Genomic DNA, 19,320 nt, shown 5'->3' with positions numbered 1-19,320 from the left:
AAGAGCTAAATTCATTTCCTAGCTCTGCCACTGATTCACCATATGACTCTGGGCAAGTTACTTAACCACTCTGACCGTCAGTTTTTCCATCTGAAAAATGGGGTTAAAGTTTGCCTACCTTCCAGGTATGTGGTGAGGCTTAATATGTTAGTACAGTTGGACTTCTTTAATCCAGAAACCCTGGGAAACAGGATATACCAGATTAACAATTTTACTGGGTCATGGAGGGTATGGTGGGGTCTGGGCATGAGGGTGATGGGATGCTTGTTTGGCACCCCATTCCTGAGGGCACATGTAGTTCTGTGCCCCCTGCTGCTCCCAGGCTCTGTCCCCTGCCCCCTGTTGATATGGGAACAGCGAGGAAAAGCCTTACGGGAAGTGCTTTGCTGGGCTACTGTTACCCCAGCTGGGGCAAGAGGATCGGCAGCACACAAAGCCACTTCCTCGTCTGTAGCATGGGTGTTCCTCGATAGGGACACCCAGACTACAGAGGTTCAAGTATATGTGTAAATTACTTGAGATCCTTCAACACGTATAAATGCAAATTGTTCTTATTGTAATACTATGGATATTTCTCACAAGGGTTACCACGTCCATGTCAGAAAGATGTTATTTTCCCCTATGGTCCTGCAATTAGCTTATTTTGAATTAAATCACTTAGTAAATGATCATTTTAATCTGCCATTCCAATTTTCCATGTGACTCTTATGCAGAAGTCTATTTTTTAAAACTTATGTGGCAATATCTGTCAAAGAAAAAAGTGATTTTAGGGAGTTCTAGAAACAAATACTTTTGCAGAAGGCAGAGGAACAAGCAAAACACGGGGCAGTAATTTTCCTCTAAAAAGTTTAAATCTGTCATTGTTTAAAAACACAACACAACAACCACCATGTTCTTATCTCCTTTAATCAAAGGAAAATGATTAAATCATCTTCAAGCAACGAAGAGTGATGAAAAACAAAAGCTGGAGTGGGAAAAACTACATTAAACTTTGAAAAAATGAAAACCCAAAAAGGCACATTTAATAATAACCCTTCTTTTTAATTTTCATTTTTGTGAGAGATTAAAGACAACAGGCTGACAATATTTTACAAATGTAAATATCTGCTGACAATCTCAGATTGATTTCTGTAGTGAAAGATGTTAAAAAATGTTTTTCCCATTATTCACAAGCAGATGGTCTTGTGCCTGCTTCTTCAGTTTTTTCAGGTGGTTTCCTGAACCTAAGGTAATAAGAATTATATCCATATGTAGATCTGATAGTATCATAAACACCCATTTTACAAATGGGCATCCCAGGAGGCCATGCAAATGAGCAAAGAATTATTTTTAAAAATAAAAGATTGTCCCATGATCTCCCTACGGCTACTGCGCATAAAGAGACAAGCTTGGTCGGAGGTCATACTCAAAGAATAGAATCTGCCAATTCCTGTCAATAAATAATGAGATTTCTGTGGTGGAGCATCCTAAATATTTCAGAATATTTCATGAGCAACCCTATTAAGAACCAAGTAAGTAAGCTTGCTGATTAATTAGATGACACACTGTATTTGAAGAGGGATAATTTTTCCCCACAAGGTGACAGACACCTTTTGCTTTATATTTTATAATTACCTTAGTATTGAGAACACTATGAGTGATAAGATAAAAAAAAAAAATCTTTGCTCACTGTCTAGAGTCAGATATGGGGAATTAACAACCAAGGGTCCTGTGGCACCTTATAGACTAACAGAAAAGTTTTGAGCATGAGCTTTTGTGAGCACAGACTCACTTCATCAGATGCTGGTCTTGGAAATCTGCGGGGCCAGGTATAAATAAGCCAGAGCAAGGCTGGGGATAACAAGGTTAGCTCAGTCAGCAAGGGTGAGGCTTACTACCAGCAGCCAATATAATTTATGCCATCATGTGCCAGCAATGCCCCTCTGCTATATACATCGGACAAACTGGACAGTCTCTACGTAAAAGAATAAACGCACACAAATCAGATATTAGAAATGGCAATATATAAAAACCCGTAGGAGAGCACTTCAATCTCCAAGGCCACACAGTTGCAGACTTAAAAGTAGCTATCCTACAGCAAAGAAATTTCAGGACCCGACTCCAAAGAGAAATTTCTGAGCTACAATTCATCTGCAAATTCGACACCCTCAGCTCAGGCTTAAACAAAGACTGCGAATGGCTGGCTAAATACAGAAGCTGCTTCCCCTCCCTTGGTGATCACACCTCCAGATCAACTGCTGGTAGTAAGCCTCACCCTTGCTGACTGAGCTAACCTTGTTATCCCCACCCTTGCTCTGGTCTATTTATACCTGGCCCTGCAGATTTCCAAGACCAGCATCTGAAGAAGTGAGTCTGTGCTCACGAAAGCTCATGCTCAAAACTTTTCTGTTAGTCTATAAGGTGCCACAGGACCCTTCATTGCTGTTACAGATCCAGACTAACATGGCTACCCCTCCGATATGGGGAATTGTTTGTTAAGTCTCTTATAACAAAAACGTACACTTATTTAAACCCTTTGAATTTCATTCAGCCTGTTCAGAATGGCAAAGCATGAGAATAAACTAGGTGAGTCATATACAATGCACATTATTTCTCACATCATACCTCATGAAGTTTAGGGAATGTTTCGAAGCACCAGGCAAGAAGTGCTGGCAAATGAAACAACATGGGAATTGTACCATAAAGTTGGCCATTTAAGAAAACAGGACAGACAATCAGCCTAGTTCAGGGTGGCAAGTTCACTCAGCCTATGGCAATGCCGATACTAAGGAGAGCTGTCACTGGTTAATCACTGCTATTCGTAGGCTAACCTGAGGCAAGTCAAGTCTCTCTCTTGAAAGGCCACAGTAACAGATACTAAGGGCAAATCTACACCACAAATTTACCCTGGTGCAGCTGTACCACTGTGGCATATCTGGTGAAGGTGCTCTAAGTCCAAACCAAGCCCAGGACCCACTGCCCAGAGCTAAGATTACATGCTCCCCACCCCACTGCAGAAGCCCTCAGGCTTCAGGTTTGGTGGCTCTGTCCAGGGCAGCAAGACTTGCGTGATGGGGCTTGGGCAGGTGTGTTGTTTGGTCCCCCGCTTCCCATGGATGTGTAGTAATTTTTAATGTCAAAAGGAGGTGGCGGGGGTGGGGGTGTCACAGGGCAATGAAGTTCGAGAACAGCTGCTCTAAGCCAATGGGAAAGAGCTCTTCCATCAGCTTAACTCCACCTCCATAAGAGGCAGTAGCACTGTCTACACCGGGCTTTAATGTCAGTATAACTACATTGTCCAAGGAGGTAGATTTTTTACACCCTAAAGGACACAGTGAGATCAAAGTAAATATGAACTGTAGGCCAAGCCTCATATATAAAAGAATTTAAAACATCCATTCTAATGCCAATGTGATATCCTGAAAATCAGAAGTACTCTTTTAAGTTTCACTGGGTAGATGGCCCTTTTTCTACATGAGCTTCAAATCATTTGTCTGTAAGGCAAAATATATTTTACAAGTTTTTAAGTGAGAATTAAACAACAACATGGAAATATTTCACTGGGATGCTTTAAGGACAGAGCTTTCTGTGATTAATTAATGCCGTTGTCAAACCTACTGGAAAGCACCAGAACTGCACAGAGACCCATGCACTTTTGTTTAGAATGCCCCAAGCAGTCTCTCTAGGCATGGAACATTTGTACTGGGGTGTAAGGACAAAAAATAAAACACTGCCATCCGGGCTTTGCAGCTGCTTCTGATTTTAAAGGGAACGTCTGCAAAACAGCCCTGCCTAGTCCGACTGTAACATACAAAAATACAATGATTACCTGGGGCAGACACCCACTACATCTGCAAGAGATGCAGCAAGGACTGTCACTCTCGTGTGGGTCTTTATAGTCACAACAGACGCTGTAAATGAAGTCCTCAATTGAAACTTTAAAGGGCACGATCCATAGTCTATGCAGACTGAAGGATGCCTACTACTACTTCACATAGCTCTCTATAACTACAGCTACAAATTCCTGACTCACTTTGTCAGGTATTAGAATATTTATAAAATTCAAGAACTCTCTAAAATTATTGAGGTCTGCTTTTCTCACAAAACATCACTGCTTCCCAACTTCTGAACTTATTCTGTGCTCAAAAGAACTCTTTATAGCAGAGTGCCCAAGCACTCCAGCAGGATTTTCAAACAGTAAATATTCAATTATTCAGTGAAACAAAACAATGGCATATTAAAAGCAATGTTCAAGTAACATCTTGATAAAGCTCCAACACATTGGTTACTTTTTAATTAAATAATTTTTTGTTGTGTTGGTTTTTGCACAGGGGCTGGTCTCAGAAAGGCAGACTGGTCCACTAGCTGTCAAAAGAGCAATTTAATGGCAACCTAGGCCTAAATTTTCATATTTTAATGGCAACCTAGGCCTAAGGAGGCTGATTTCCAGAAATTTGTTGATGTAGAATGTATTTGAAAACCAGGCCTTTTTAACGTGTTGAGCCCCTAAAATTCAGACATCAAAAAACACTAGTCACTTAACAATAATTTGAGCCATAATTCTTCACAATCAGGACTCAAAAGGGTCAGAATTTGGGTCAGTACCGTAACCCAACAAAAGCTGAAGAATAAATGGATGAACTCTGTGTGTCACTTTAAAAGGATGACTTTTGAGCCAATTGCTAGTGTTACTAAGGGATGCAAGAGCCTTGCCCCCTTCCTGGGCAAACATGGTGTATCCAAAGCCTACTGTTGGGCAGAGGAGTAACTGAAACAGACAAATTTCCTTAAATGCGATGACCAGCTTCTATGCCATAACACCAAAGCTACGTCTATACTACAGAGATCTTTTGAAAGAAGCCCTTCCGGAAGATCTCTTCCAAAAGAACTTCATTCAAAAGAGCACGTCCACACGCAAAAAGAGGACTGAACGAGTGATTTGCTCTTTCGAAAGCAAGCATCCACAAAGCCCCTGCTCTTTCAAAAGAATGGACCAGGGATCAAAAAATCAGGCCCCATGAGGACTGCTCTTTTGAAAAAAAGGGCCTGTGGAGTGTCTACACAGGTTTTCTGCAAAAGAAGCTTTCAAAAGGGGGCACTCTTCCTGAAATGGGAAAGGAAGAGCGATTTAGAAAGGAGTGCCTCATTCTTTCAATTTACTTTCGGAAGAACAGTTTGTGTGCATAGATCCTCTGCTGGATCTTTTGAAAGAGCCCAAGGGATAGGACCAGAAACCTCCAGAATTTAAAGCATGAATTGTCTCCACAGCTTCAATTAAAAAACAATGTCCTGTATTTGGGACATGTAACAGGTTCACATCATCTTTGGCTTGAGTACAGAGTAGTAGGAATAACAAATGCTGACTAGCGAGTTACATAAGCAGACATGTTCAAAAATGCAAGCAACAGGGATGGTGAAATAAAAACCCTATCATTTTAACAATGTGACTGTAGCAGTAAAGCAGAGGTTATTTTGATGCTGTCTCTCTAAACAAGAATTTAATTGCAAAGTATATTGAATAAATGTACTAGATAAAGGTTTGGTTTCCATTTTTTAAAAACAGGGCTTCTCTGAACATTGCCTTGGATATCAGAAGCACTGTAATAAAGACTCATTTCCTCAGGAAAGTGAAGTCAATGTAAAGGAATAAAACCACAAACACCCATGCTTGAGTGCATGTGCCCGCGCGCACGCACACACACACACACACACACACTTTTCTGCTATGGTACAGCGCAATCAGTTCAGCATTTCTTCTGTTTCAGAAAAAAGCTTTAGGCTCAATCTCTGATCATCTTAACATTTTACCCTTCCACAGAAAGAGAGCCCTTTGAAGACAAAGCCCTTTATATCCTTAAAATGATTGTTTACATATCATCATTTTTCACATTTCCTCATTCACATCACCGGAAAGTTCATCTACTCAACTCCCATTTGGCTTATTCCAGGTTTACCAAGAACAGAAAAACAGTGGCTTCATGATTTTCACTTTCACATGACTGCAACGATGGCTAACAACAACAAAAAAGGTAAGTAATAAATCATACTATTTTTGAATGCCCAGATTTTCTTGCAGTATTTTTACTGACATGCAATATTATAATAAGCACAGTAAAAACAGCTGAAAATGAAATGTAGAGGCTTGGGCTATTGGCGTCAACTACATATTGCAGAACTAGCAAATACAACAAGAATGCTGCTTTATCAAGCCCTTCAATACATACAGAACTGAGGCTCTTACTGTTTCTTGGATAAGTAACCAAGAGCTACAGTGTGATTTCACTGTGTGATTTCAGTGTGATAATTAAATCCAGGTCAACCTTAATGAACACTAAAATTTTGTGGCTCTTTTCCTAGAGTGAAGGCATTTGTAGGCTATGGCTACACTAGCAGGTTTTATCGACAAAACACACTGCATATTTACACACAAAGTGGGTTTTGTTGACAGTGTGTAACTCAGCACTTCTGCTGGCAGCATTCTGCCTCAAAACACATAATGCCTTCATGGACAGATGTCTGTCAACAAAACAGAAGTGTAAACGCCCCAAGGGGGGCTCTCTCGACAGACAGGCATCCACAACAATGGGCAGCCCTGTTTGCTGTGCTTCTGGGTGCCTGGTTTGTTGAGAGAGCAGCTGGGCAATCCAGCTGCTCTGTTGACAGAACAGAGAGCTCTGCCAATTGGCTTTTGTTTGTGAGCACACTCTGTCAACAGAAGTTTTGTCAGGAAAACTCTCCAGGCAGTAACTTCTGTTGACAGAGCACTGGGATATAAAGGTAGCCATAAAGGTTTCCCTCCCCTATGATCTCACTCTTCAACAGCTAGTTACTCTCAACTCTGCCCCTTGCTTTCTCCTTCAGTATGAAAGTCCATACCACTCTCTCCCAACACTGTCATTTCCATTTCCTCTACTTAAAATCATTTCAAAGGAGCAGAGTCCTAAAACAAGATACTGTTTCCGAACACATTGAAGTTACTTCTTAGTTGGACACAGAAGTACCTTAACTTTGCATTATAGTAACTGAGAGGAAGCTGTGCTAGTCTATACACTATCAAAACAAAAAGCAGTCAAGTAGCACTTGAAAGACTAGCAAAATAGTTTATTAGGTGAGCTTTCGTGGGACTGAAGAAGTGGGTCTGTCCCACGAAAGCTCACCTAATAAACTATTTTGCTAGTCTTTAAAGTGCTACTTGACTGCTTTTTGTTTTGAACTTTGCATTATGTCCTTTGTAACAGAGCTACCTTTATGTTCAATTCCCAGAGATTTTGTACTTATAGTACTTTAAAAAAAAGAACAGAAAAGAAAAAAATACCATGTGCTCAATCACATTACAATCCCATTTAGACTCTGATGTTCACTGTAAAAGATGAAAGGTGACTTCTCACCTTTACTAGTGTTATTGTTTGGAAACATAAAATATACCACCCTAACTCCAACTATTGAAAAAATAAAATGCAACATGCCCTTATTACAGCATCTGACTTACACTGCTAGAAATATTACAAGCTACACTATTAAAATAATTTCCTCTTAAAAAAAAGCAATTTCCTCCTTTACCAATCTTCCAAAATAACACAAATACCATCAGTACAGAATATGCACAGTAAACCATTTCAAGATAACTCAATATTGGCAACAACCATAAAACATCAATTTGTACTCACTCTGGGGGGCTGCAGTTAAGAGCTGCAAGTTAACTACAGAAAATAAGTCATATGTATGGTGGAGCTCAATGGTATAATATGGACAATGTGAAACCATGAATGTAGACTGCAAAGGATGGACAAGAACTTAGTGTTTTCCTGTCTTTTTACCACAGGTTTGGTATCACTGGAGCAATTTTAATTGATTTGAATGCTGGTTTTGTTTTGTGGACTATATATAAAATGGTGTAAAAATTCATACATGCTTCTCCAACTGCATAAGTTAAATGCATTTCATTTAACTCTGAAGCTTGAAAAGCAGACCAATTTCGAAGAAAACTTATGCTGTACCTGCATCTTCCAATGGAACATAAAGCAATTGGATCTCCCACCACAGCTACCAGGGATTGTGCTCTTGTAATGGCAGTGTTGAGAAGTTTGTAATTGGACAGAAAACCATAATCCAAGTCCTCTGTTGAATCCTCCAGCAATTGCTCCTTTCTTTTGATCGGTGTTTGCTTGTGTTTGCATGTATGCCTCGTTCGTACTGTGCTGAGAAACAGAACTCTAAACTGCTTTCCTAAAGAAAGGGGAGGTGGAAGTTTGAGATAATTTTAACCATTTTCAGATGTAATGCAACCAAATGACACTTGCTAGACAGATTTCACAATGACATTTTACATGTAAGTAATTGTAGTGAGTTGTTAGTTACTCTTCACATAAAGAGATTTGTGCAAGAATAACAAAAGTTTAAACATTTTAAAACGCATTATAAAAAACAGTTTCACTGCAAGACCAGTTTCTCCTTTTAAGATCCTTGTTTTCCATGACAGTTTTAAGTACTCAAGAACTCTTTAAAGTTCGGAACTCCTCAGTGAAGCTTTTGCTCTGTCAGTATTAGGTACAGTACCAATTTACACTAAAAATCAAGCTATTCTGCGGGGGAGGGGGGAAATGCACATGGTTTCAGCCATTTCCGTTTCACAGTTTAGCAAATAAAAATGCCACAGAAGTGACATCAATACAAATTTCTACCTATATGAAATTAATAAGGCATCTCAGCTACGTCTACACTACAGCAATCTTTCGAAAGAAGTCCTTTGGGAAGAAATCCTCCGGAAGGACTTCTTTAGAAAGAACACGTCCACACACAAAAAAGCCGATGAAAACAGTGATCTGTTCTTTTGAAAGAGAACATCCACACAGCCCCCACTCTTTCAAAAGAACAGGCCAAGGATCAAAAAATACGGTGGCATCAGAACTGCTCTTTTGGGAAGAAAAAAAAAAAGGGCCCATGGAGTATCTACACTTTTTCTTTCAAAAGAAGCGTTTGAAAGAAGGTGCTCTTCCTGAAACAGGAGTGGAACAGTACGTTCAAAAGGAGCGCCATGTTCTTTCAATTTAATTTTGAAAAAACGCTTTGTGCATGCAGATGCTCTCCTGGATATTTCAAAAGAGCCATTTCTTTAAAAAATATTTCGAAAGAACTTGCTAGTGTAGACACAGCCATGCTGTTCTGCTCAGCTATTTGAGCCTGCCAATTGCTATGCTGCCGACATTCATCTGCTCCTTGTCTATTTAAAACATTATCTGGCAAACGAATATTGTCCTGCTCTCCCCTACCCACAAACAACACGGGTACTAGTGTGACAGCCTATGCGAACAGGAGTCCAAGGGTGTGGACTCCTTTGTACAATTGTGGCCTTGGACTGCAAACTTTGTGAGGCAGTATGCTTTCTTTAAGGGTCTTGTCTCCATAATTATTTGCAAAATGCCAAGCACACTGCTGGAGCTATATAAAGAAATACATTGTAAGGGGCTTTTTTCGGCCACTATTTACACGAAAAGCAACATTAATTTGGAAAAATGGTTTATTTCACAAACCTTTGGGCATTCTATGAGAGAATAATATCCAATGAGCATCTGTACTAGTGAGATCCTGTCACGCTAACATCTGTACATTCTGCAACCCCCATGTAACTCAAATTTTCGTGCTAGTCAAGGGGAGCCGGGACTGGTCAGTTTTCTGGCTCCCAAAGTGGCAGGGAGCCAGGAACCAGGGGGCAGCTTGGTTCCGATATGCCCCCTGCTTGCCAGACCCGGGAAACTGACCAGGTCAGTTTCCCAGGTCCCCCATGTGGCTAGGAACTGGGAACCAACTCCCAGCTCCTCTCTGCTTGCAGAGCCAGGAAACTGAGCAGGTTTTCTGTCCGGGGCAGCAGTCATGTTAACCTGAGATGCGCAATTTGGTTGCACAAATCTCGAGGGTTTAATGTACTTTACATCTGCTCTTCGTAGTCTTAGTCAAGATTATTTGACCAGCTTCTCCTATACGATATTCACTTGTTCAAATTGCAATTACTATCATACTTTACTTATAGAGTACAACCAAAGACAATTTAAGTGTGAAACTGGGGATCACAGTTAAAAAGCTTATTGTAAAAACCCTCCAATATCACTTATTACAAAATTACATAGAATGACACATACAGAAATTAGGACTACATTTCACTTTCTTATCTTTATTAGCAGATCCTTAACACACACAACTGCTACTTACCCTGAACATTTAGCACTCTTTCTACGCTGACATCAGATAATCTCTTTTTTCGAAGTTCTGCCCGAATTCGGAACACTTGATCAGCATATGGTGTTACAACTCCTATACTGCCGTCATCTAATTTTCCCCAAGCTACTGGCCACTTTCTTCTCAATTCTTCAACACGTTCTACTACTTCAAATACCTTAAAAAGAGAATCATAAAACGCAGTCAAAAATATTTTTAAGAGGTTTTTTGTGTTCAGTCCAATATCATTCCTTTATAAAAAAAACACAAGGGGAATTTTAAAATCTTAGAGGATTTTATAGGCATAACGTTACATAGAAGCTACTTAGTACATCTTAGAAACCTCCTATTTTGTTCCCTAATAATGCTTCAAAACACTATAGCTTACAACCATATCAGTGGTGTTTGTGGTCATAATTCTGGGAACACCGTAAACAATTCCTATTAGGACAAATGCTTGCTATGAAAACGTATTCTTTAAAACCTTGATCCAGCAAAGCACATAAGCATATGCTTAACTATAACTACTAAAATAATCAGACAGATTCATGCTAAACTCTGGAGCATCAGGATCTTGGGTCATAGCTATACCTAGTGTTAGCAAAATACAAGTATTTTATGGGGGTTATTTTTTTTTGCTTTTTCTTTTAAGATTTTACTTTCTGTTCATGTAACATTTTGAAATCTAAACAAAAACAAAACACAAATAAGTAAATACACTGAAAGCTCCTGTATCACGTAAGACTACACGTGCCTCTGCTACCAATCAGTTCAACTGAGGAAAGCATACTGTATGTCACTGACGAAGACTGATGGTAATGGAGAATCCAGCAGAGAACTTCAGGGGGTGTATGAATAAAGTGCAAACAAATCCTTTTCTCGTTCCACAGCAGGTGTGCATTTTTGGAGCAGAAATACCCTAGGAAACACTGTCCATACTTGTTTTTTAGCACCATGTAACCTGCCAGGCTACATAAACAAATATCCATGGACCACTGGGAATCACCAGGTGAGCTATAAAGGCAGGCTAGTGCCTTCACTTTGTAAAGTTTCACGGAAATGTTTCTAAATTAGCCTTACCTAAAGGAAACTACTTTATCATGTGGAGGACGCAACGGAATTGGAGATGTTCTTACTAACTATTACTAATCTGAGGCAACAAAACTAAATCCCAGAAGTGGCAAAATTCTTCCAGATTTTAAACTCAGCAGAATCAGGCCCTTAAAAGAGAAATGCTTTCAGAATTCAAATAAAAAATGCCAGTGGTCTGGGGAGTCATCATAATAAAATTTAAAATGGTGAACTTCTGAAGATGACTATTGCTTATTATTTGCATTGTGGCAGCTGCTAGAGCAACTGTCTGCAACCAAAAAGGCGAGAAGAGCCGTTCTTGCAAATTCAGTTACAAAATTAATACTTCAAGAGCCGCAATGCATGCGAGTACAAGACAGTCCTTAATAAATAACATCAAACTGTACTTTTTGCATCTCCTATTTTGAGAACAGCACACACACAGTTAGAAAGTTTAAGTTACTTTCACTCCTGGATTGGAGAGCAAATGAGGACAAGGAAATGCTACGCATGCCTGGGGATAGGCTCTTAAGCAGGAAGGAGCAATTTTTGCATAATACCCTCCACCCCCTCCCACCTTTCCCAGGCTCTACTCCTCTCAGCCCCAAACCTGCCCCCCATTTCTCCAGGCTTTATCCGCCTCATCCCTCTTCCCCCATATCCGCCCTTCTATACCCAAGCTTTATCGCCCAGCCTGCAAAACTGGCATCCCCAGGCTTAACCCAGAGAAGTCAGTGGCAGCAGCATCTGGAACCACAAATGACTCCTTAAAGAGCCGCACGTGGCTCTGGAGCCTCAGGTTGCTGACCCCTCTGCTAGAGGCTTCAGAGACTGGAATTCCATTGTGCTAGACCAGAAGTCAGCAACCTTTCCTAGGTGGAGTGCTGAAACTTGACCTTTTGACCTCTATGTACAATCTGAGTGCTGGTGATACCTTTTAAAGTCAATAGTAGTCCTACTTACAACAGCTTCATTAACAGACACATTAAGATGCAGAGCTCTACTGTCTACTGCCTTTCCTGCACACCCTTAATCAGACGGAGGCCTGGGTAAAAAGGTGGGCTGTGAAAATTAACAATGAGACATAGTCAAGCACTAGGAACTGCGCCTGATCATCAGAGCCACCGGCCACCTACCACTCCAAGGCTACAGTTACACTACAGCGATCAGTCGACAAAAGTCATTGTCAAAGAGATTTCCTAACAAAATTTCTCTCAACAAAGTGCAGCCACACACAAGAGACAATTGGAAGAGCATTTGGCTCTGTCAGTAGAGCAGACAGGCCTCCTGCTCAACAGAACAGGCACCCGAAAGCACAGCAGACAGGGCTGCCGATTGTTCTGGATGTCCAGTCTGTGGAAAGAAGGCCCCCCAGAGCACTCACACAGCCTTTTCGTCAACAGAATCTGTTAACAGCAGCATGATGCGTCATGGCTGAGAGGCAGAATACAGCCAACAAAAGTGCTAAGTTTTCTTGACAAATTGTCAACAAAACACATTTTGTGTGCAGTTTGATTGAGAAAACCAGGGTTTTGTTGGCAAAACTCACTAGCGTAACTGTAGCCCAAGTGAACTCATGATAGATTCATCCCTATTGGGATCATACCTAAAAAATGCTTTTAAAACCAGGAATCTTCTATCTTGATAACACAGAACAGAGCTGTTCTCAGTTCTACTTCGCATTATCAAAATTATCCCAAAGACAGTGCCCACTACTGACACACACAGGACGGAGATACTGACACAGTGGCAAATATTTCTAAAAAAAAAAAACATTGTGAAACCTTTTTAAATATCTACATTCTTATTCCATAAACATTTACCTAGCTACCCTATGTATGATAACTGGTCAATGGAGTTTCCTGTAGTGCCTCAAGCCCATTCTCTTAATGTCATTATAACAGAATCAAAACTATGGGCTTGTATACACTTGCCCCCCAACTTTGAGGAGTAAAGGCACTTCAAAGTGCCCATGGCTACACACATGCCGGCACTTTGAAGTCTGACACTTCGTAGTTGCCACGGGGGAGAATTTGCCCAATGAAGTGCTACGTATTCCCTGCAGCACTTCATCAGTAATCTCCCATCACCCTGATTACCATGCCACCTTTGAAACTGGGGGCAAGCGTAGACCCAGACTGTAAGAATTACGAGTATTCAAGATTCTCTTTGTTACCCACCCAGTTATTTTTAGTGGAGTTGTTAAAAATAATTCCTTATTTATATTAATTAGCTTTCAAATCAGTAGGCTGGTACTTTCGCTGCCTGTGGAGAAATATCTGATGAACACTGAAACTGATATGAGTTGTAATGGGTACATGCCAAAAAATGCAGTCACGCTTACATGAGATTACAGAACAGAAATGACAAGGAAAAATCTTGCAGGATCAGGACTATCCTAGTGAAAAATATACCACAGCAACTAAAAACTACAGGCCTGGTCCTAGGGTGGTATAAGTTAGCAAAGCTCCACTAATATATGCTACACTAATTTACACCAGCTGAGGACATGGCCCTTTGATATTTTTCAATAAAAACATAGGTTTTATTTAGTTGTCCTGGTAATTAACAACTGCGACAGATTACTGTGAGGTTTTATGGGCTTTATTATGTCTTAAGTCTGACTAGATAAAGAGAGTGCCTTGCATGTTGAATAGTGACAGAGAGGAAGCCGTGCTAGTCTATATACTATGAAAACAAAAAGGCAGTCAAGTAGCACTTTAGAGACTAACAAAATAAATTATTAGGTGATGAGCTTTCGTAGGACAGACCCACCTCTTCAGATTTCGTCTGTCCAATGAAAGTTCATCTAATAAATTCTTTTGTTAGTCTTTAAAGTGCTACTTCACTGCTGCTTTGTTTAGATAAAGAGAATGATCCCATCTGGTCCGAACATCTCCAACCCAAACTATACCAATGAATGCTATACAGCGAAGTGTTCATTTTATTGGAGGTTTTTCCCCACTTCCTTTAGCCATTTTGTACATTTCCCACATAAACTTTCTAACATGTTTGATGAGCACCAATTACTTTCCATACTAGCAGTTTGAGTAGTAAGCACAGAATGCAAACCTCACAGATTACAAGTGCAATACAAATAGGTTTGTATAATCTGTGTACAAATAAAGTCAAAATCTTGTCAAAGCAACTTGTAACACTTTCACAGAAAATTGGTTTTACCTATTCGATAATGCTTTACACAGAAAGGTGAATCTTCAGGACTTGGCTTCTATCACCTGCAGTGAATGTTCCATTGTCATTTTGTGTGCGAAGCATTAAGTTAACTGGGAGCCAGGCTGAGAAAGGCCAGGTTTAGAGGGTGAGTACCAGGTACCTAACCATGTTTTACTCAATTAAGTTAAAATATGGACATATTTCAAACCGGCTCTGGTTGAGGAAAGACAATCTATTTAACACTAGGTTGTTGGCTGAATGAAATGAGGTTTTAAACCCAACTTTACTGCACTTCTCTGCTTGTTAAGCTGTGGCGGGACAACTTTGGAACACCACATCAAATCAATTCCAAAATTTTCAGGGATCTTTCTGGACATCAAAGGGCAGACACATTTGGTAAAAACTAGAAAAAAAGAAGGGGAAATGGTGGACATGCAGAGGGCGTGGCATTTGAGCAGCTGTTTCTATCTCCTCCATAAATTATCTGCAGCTCAAAAACAGATGATAGCAGCCATCATCACCTCCTATCATAACAATACCCAACCGTTCAGCTCTGGCCATCACCCCAATACAGAAATGAGAACGTGGGTCAGGGGAAAGTAGGTGGGCCCACAAAGCCCCTGGCACTGGGGAGAAGAATGGGAAAGCTTGACCTGAGGTACACTGACCCACTTGCATGGGACAGAGAGGGGAAATGGGGAGGGGAGGACACACAGAGTTTCTAGAGCAGGGAAGCAGAAATTGCAGAGTCCTTGAAATAGAAGGGAATGGGAGGGTGTCGTACAAGGATCCGGTTGGGTGGAATGGAGGAGTGCAAGGAGCTCCTCATGTGTGCAACGTCCTACTTTGTGACCCTCCAGTAAACACGCTCAACATTTGCATGCTTTTTAATTGCCACGTAACAAAGTTACCTGTACTGTTACACCATTACTTCTGAGCTTCTGATTTGCTTGACAAATGAACAGACAAATACACAAAGCAGAACCCTCCTGCCTAGTCAGCGAGGATAAAAGTTGTTACCATAGTCAGGAATAGATTGTTTTAAACATTACAGATTTTAGAAGCACAGTAAATATATTTTGGTGGTATTCAGGCAGGGTTTGTAAACAGACAGTGAAAATACTTTAACCGCAAATCTTCCAAGATTCACAGAATTCCTAAATTCTCAGGAAACTTAACATGTCTGTTCTGTTGTTAAAACATACTTGAATAAAAGCTATTCTAATTTCTTTGCCAGTTTATTCAGCTATCAAGTAAAATTCTTCTGAAAACCCACTGCTTCTGGATATATGCTTACAAATACAACCAACAGTCAAAACAAAGTATATTTTTCAATTCTGAAACTTGCATGCTTCTCATAAATATAAGCTTCGACAAGTCTAAAATGCCAGCAGACACCCTTGTAACACTGCATGTGCTAATAAAAATGTGTTTTTTTTTAATCAGCAAAAGCTAACTGTAATAAATGCTCCTTCTTTGTTTGAGCTTTCACTGTCAGTATTAAGCAGCTTTTGTCCTTTATTCTTGCCTGCTGACTGCTAATGAATCAATTTTCATTCAATGACTGAACTGCATAGCAATGAAGATACTTCAAGATCTTTCACAGCCTTTTTCACTTAGGAAGAAGAGACACAAGTACATGAATGAGAGAAGTCAGTAGCCTTCAGTTTCCTTGTTCAGAGATATGTCCTGAAGTCACTGGTGGTTACTGTTCAGCTATGCTATCAGGAGCCTCTTATTTCAGCAGATCTCTTACTAACAAACGACTCCAGAACAAATGAGGAAAGCTATGCTAAAAACTGCCCATCGAAGTTAACATATAGATATATATTGAAACTACTATAGCAGTGATGGGCAACACATGGCATGTGGGGCACATGCAGCCCCAGCGAGGTCCTGCGTTTAGCACACAAGACATCGCCACTGACCTGTGAAGGGCTGCCAGATTTTGCAGGTTTCTATCGGCATAGATTTTTCCTACCTGTATTAGTAAAGTGACATGCATATAAAGTAAGGCCATGTGAAGTGAGTAGGGAGCTGACTGCATGCAGCCTTGACTGTAAGAATATGTGCTCCTTCTGCGTCCAATCAAAATGTTGCTATAGTTCAACTGACACACTGGATATGCAGACACAGTTAGCAAAACTACCCTAACATGGGAGACCATCCTGGTTACAACAATCTTGCAGCTCACTGAGATGAAGGCAGGCCATTCATATGGCCCACTGGCTAGTCTAAGTTGCCCCTCACTGTATTATAGTTCTCCCTTTGTAATGAACAGTGTTCCTAAACTGCAAATCAACATCAGTTATAACCCTCTATTTTCACTTTCTCATAAATTTAGGAAAATACTTCCTTTGGGGCTGGTATTTTCCCATTGTTACTCTCAAGAAATGGGTCATTTTGTTTTTTTAAAGAATTTCAGGAAATCCCTTTTTAGCAGAAAAGAACCTAAAACAACTAAGTTTGAATAGGGGTTCATAGTTTGTGAGTGTCAGGGTTTGGGGTTTGGTCAAGGCCAAGTTCCCATACATGTGGGAGAGGAGAATCCCATAGTTTCTATGGGGAAGAACATTTTAAAATAGTCACTGTTAGAGGAACGAGTTTTGGCTCTGGGTATGCAAATAAAAGCCCTTCTAGAGAACAGCCATTACATGGCAGATACTGATTGGCTAATGCACAGTTATAGATAATTGAAAAATCCGATCTGAGCATGCTCACTAAGGACCTGATCCCTCTATTTAAATTGAAACAAAAAAGCAGTAAAGTAGCACTTTAAAGACTAACAAAATAATTTATTAGGTGAGCTTTCATGGGACAGACCCACTTCTTCAGATCATAGCCATACCAGAACAGACTCAATATTTAAGGCCTAGAGAACCAAAAATAGTAATCAAGGTTGACGAATCAGAAAAAAAATGATCAAAGTGAGCAAATCAGAGAGTAGAGGGGCGGTGGGGGGGACTCAAGAATTAGATCAAGACAACTATGCAAAAGAGCCCCTATAATGACCAAGGAAGTTCGCATCCCAGTTCAAACCACATGTTAATGTGTTGAATTTGAACATAAAAGAGACTTCAGCAGCCTCTCTTTCCAAAGTAGTGTGAAAATTCCTCTTCAGTAAGATGCAAACTCTTAAGTCATTAACAGAATGGCCCACTCCACTAAAATGCCAGCTGACCGGTTTGTGGATCAGGAGTGTTTTTATGTCTGTTTTGTGCCCATTAACTTTTTGTCTCAGAGAGTTTGAAGTCTGTCCAATATAAAAAGCATCTGGGCATTGTTGGCACATGATGGCATATCTGATGTTAGTTGAGGAAAGGAATTCTTCCAACACAACTATGAACAACAGTCTGACTCTCTCGACCCCCCCTACCAACACCAAAAGAAGAACTCTGTGTGGACTCCCCCTGACAGTCGTAGTGGAAGTCTGGATTTCTACGTACAATGCTTTTGCAAGCATGCTCAGACTGACATTATACACAAACAATGCCAAATGAGACACAATCTCAGTTATGCTGAACGCTATGCTGTCCAGAGTCTCAAAAATAACCCAGACACTATAATCAAACCAGCTGACAAAGGGGGTGCTGTTGTCATCATGAATAAGTCACACTATGAACAGGAGGCAGCCAGACAACTCTCCAACACCACATTTTACAGACCTCTCTCCTCTGATCCCAGTTTGGAATTCCAAAAGAAATTACAACAACTACTTAAGGAACTCCCTGCTGCCACTCGGGACCTTATTCACTCAGACACACCATCTGAGCCCCATCCTGGATTATTCTATTTACTTCCAAAATCCACAAACCTGGGAATCCCGGACGACCTATCATTTCGGGTATTGGCACCCTTACCACCAGACTGTCCAGTTATGTCAACTCTCTTACCAAACCCTGTGCCACCAACACTCCCAGCTATCTCCGAGGTACCACTGACTTCTTGAAGAAATTACAAAACATTGGAAAAGATCCTGACACCACCATCCTTGTCACCATGGATGTAGAGGCTCTGTACACTAATATTCCACACCAAGACGGATTACAAGCGATCAGGAAACCCTGATGTCACCTGATGTCACCACAGCCAATCTGGTGTCTGACCTCTGTACCTTTGTTCTCATCCACAATTATTTTCGAACTGGGGACAATTTATACCTCCAGATTAGTGGAACTGCTATGGGCACCCGCATGGTCCCACAATATGCTAATATATTTATAGCTGACCTGGAACAACGATTCCTCAGCTCTCATCCCCTCTTAGCCCTCCTCTACTTAAGATACATTGATGACATCTTTATGATTTGGACCCATGGTATAGAGACTCTAGAAGAATTCCACATAGACTTTAACTATGTGCACCCCACCATCAACTTATTCCTCGATTACTCCACATGAGAGATACATTTCCTGGACACTACAGTATAAATCAAGGATGGCCTGATTGGTACCACACTGTACGGGAAACCCACTGATCACTATACTTACCTACGTGCTTCTACCTTCCATCCTGCACACATAACTAGATCCATTGTTTACAGTCAAACCCTTAGGGTACAATCGCATTTGCTCTGATCCTACTGTCAGAGACCAAGAACTACAAGATCTTTACCAAATATTCATAAACCTGAATTACCCGCCAGCAGAAATAAAAAACAAAATCGACAGGGCCAGACGATTACCCAGAGACCAACTACTCCAAAACAGGCCCAAAAAAGCCAAGAACAGAACATCATTGGTCATTACCTACAGCCCCAACTCAAACCACTGCAACGCATTATTAAAGACCTACAACCTATCCTTAATCAGGATGCCACACTCCAGAAGGCCCTCGGTGACAGGCCTGTTCTCTCCTACAGACAACCTCCCAATCTTAAGAAGA

General features: G+C 40.6%; 1 protein-coding gene across 6 annotated transcripts in view; it reads right to left on the bottom strand.

Annotated features, from left to right (window-relative positions):
• The window catches only part of HELZ (helicase with zinc finger), a 207,137-nt gene that overhangs the window by 53,138 nt on the left and 134,679 nt on the right, over positions 1-19,320 (bottom strand). For all 6 annotated transcript variants that reach the window (XM_075014565.1, XM_075014569.1, XM_075014570.1 and 3 more), the window contains exons 20-21: positions 10,186-10,369; positions 7,977-8,205 (exon numbers count right to left, since the gene is read on the bottom strand). In XM_075014565.1, coding sequence (XP_074870666.1) covers positions 7,977-8,205; positions 10,186-10,369 — 413 coding nt within the window. The remainder of the gene's footprint in view (positions 1-7,976; positions 8,206-10,185; positions 10,370-19,320) is intronic.

This window comes from Carettochelys insculpta, chromosome 20, assembly GCF_033958435.1.
Source record: "Carettochelys insculpta isolate YL-2023 chromosome 20, ASM3395843v1, whole genome shotgun sequence".
Classification (NCBI taxonomy): domain Eukaryota; kingdom Metazoa; phylum Chordata; order Testudines; family Carettochelyidae; genus Carettochelys; species Carettochelys insculpta.
Note: the sequence above shows the minus strand (reverse complement) of the source record. Positions and strands in the feature narration are given on the sequence as shown.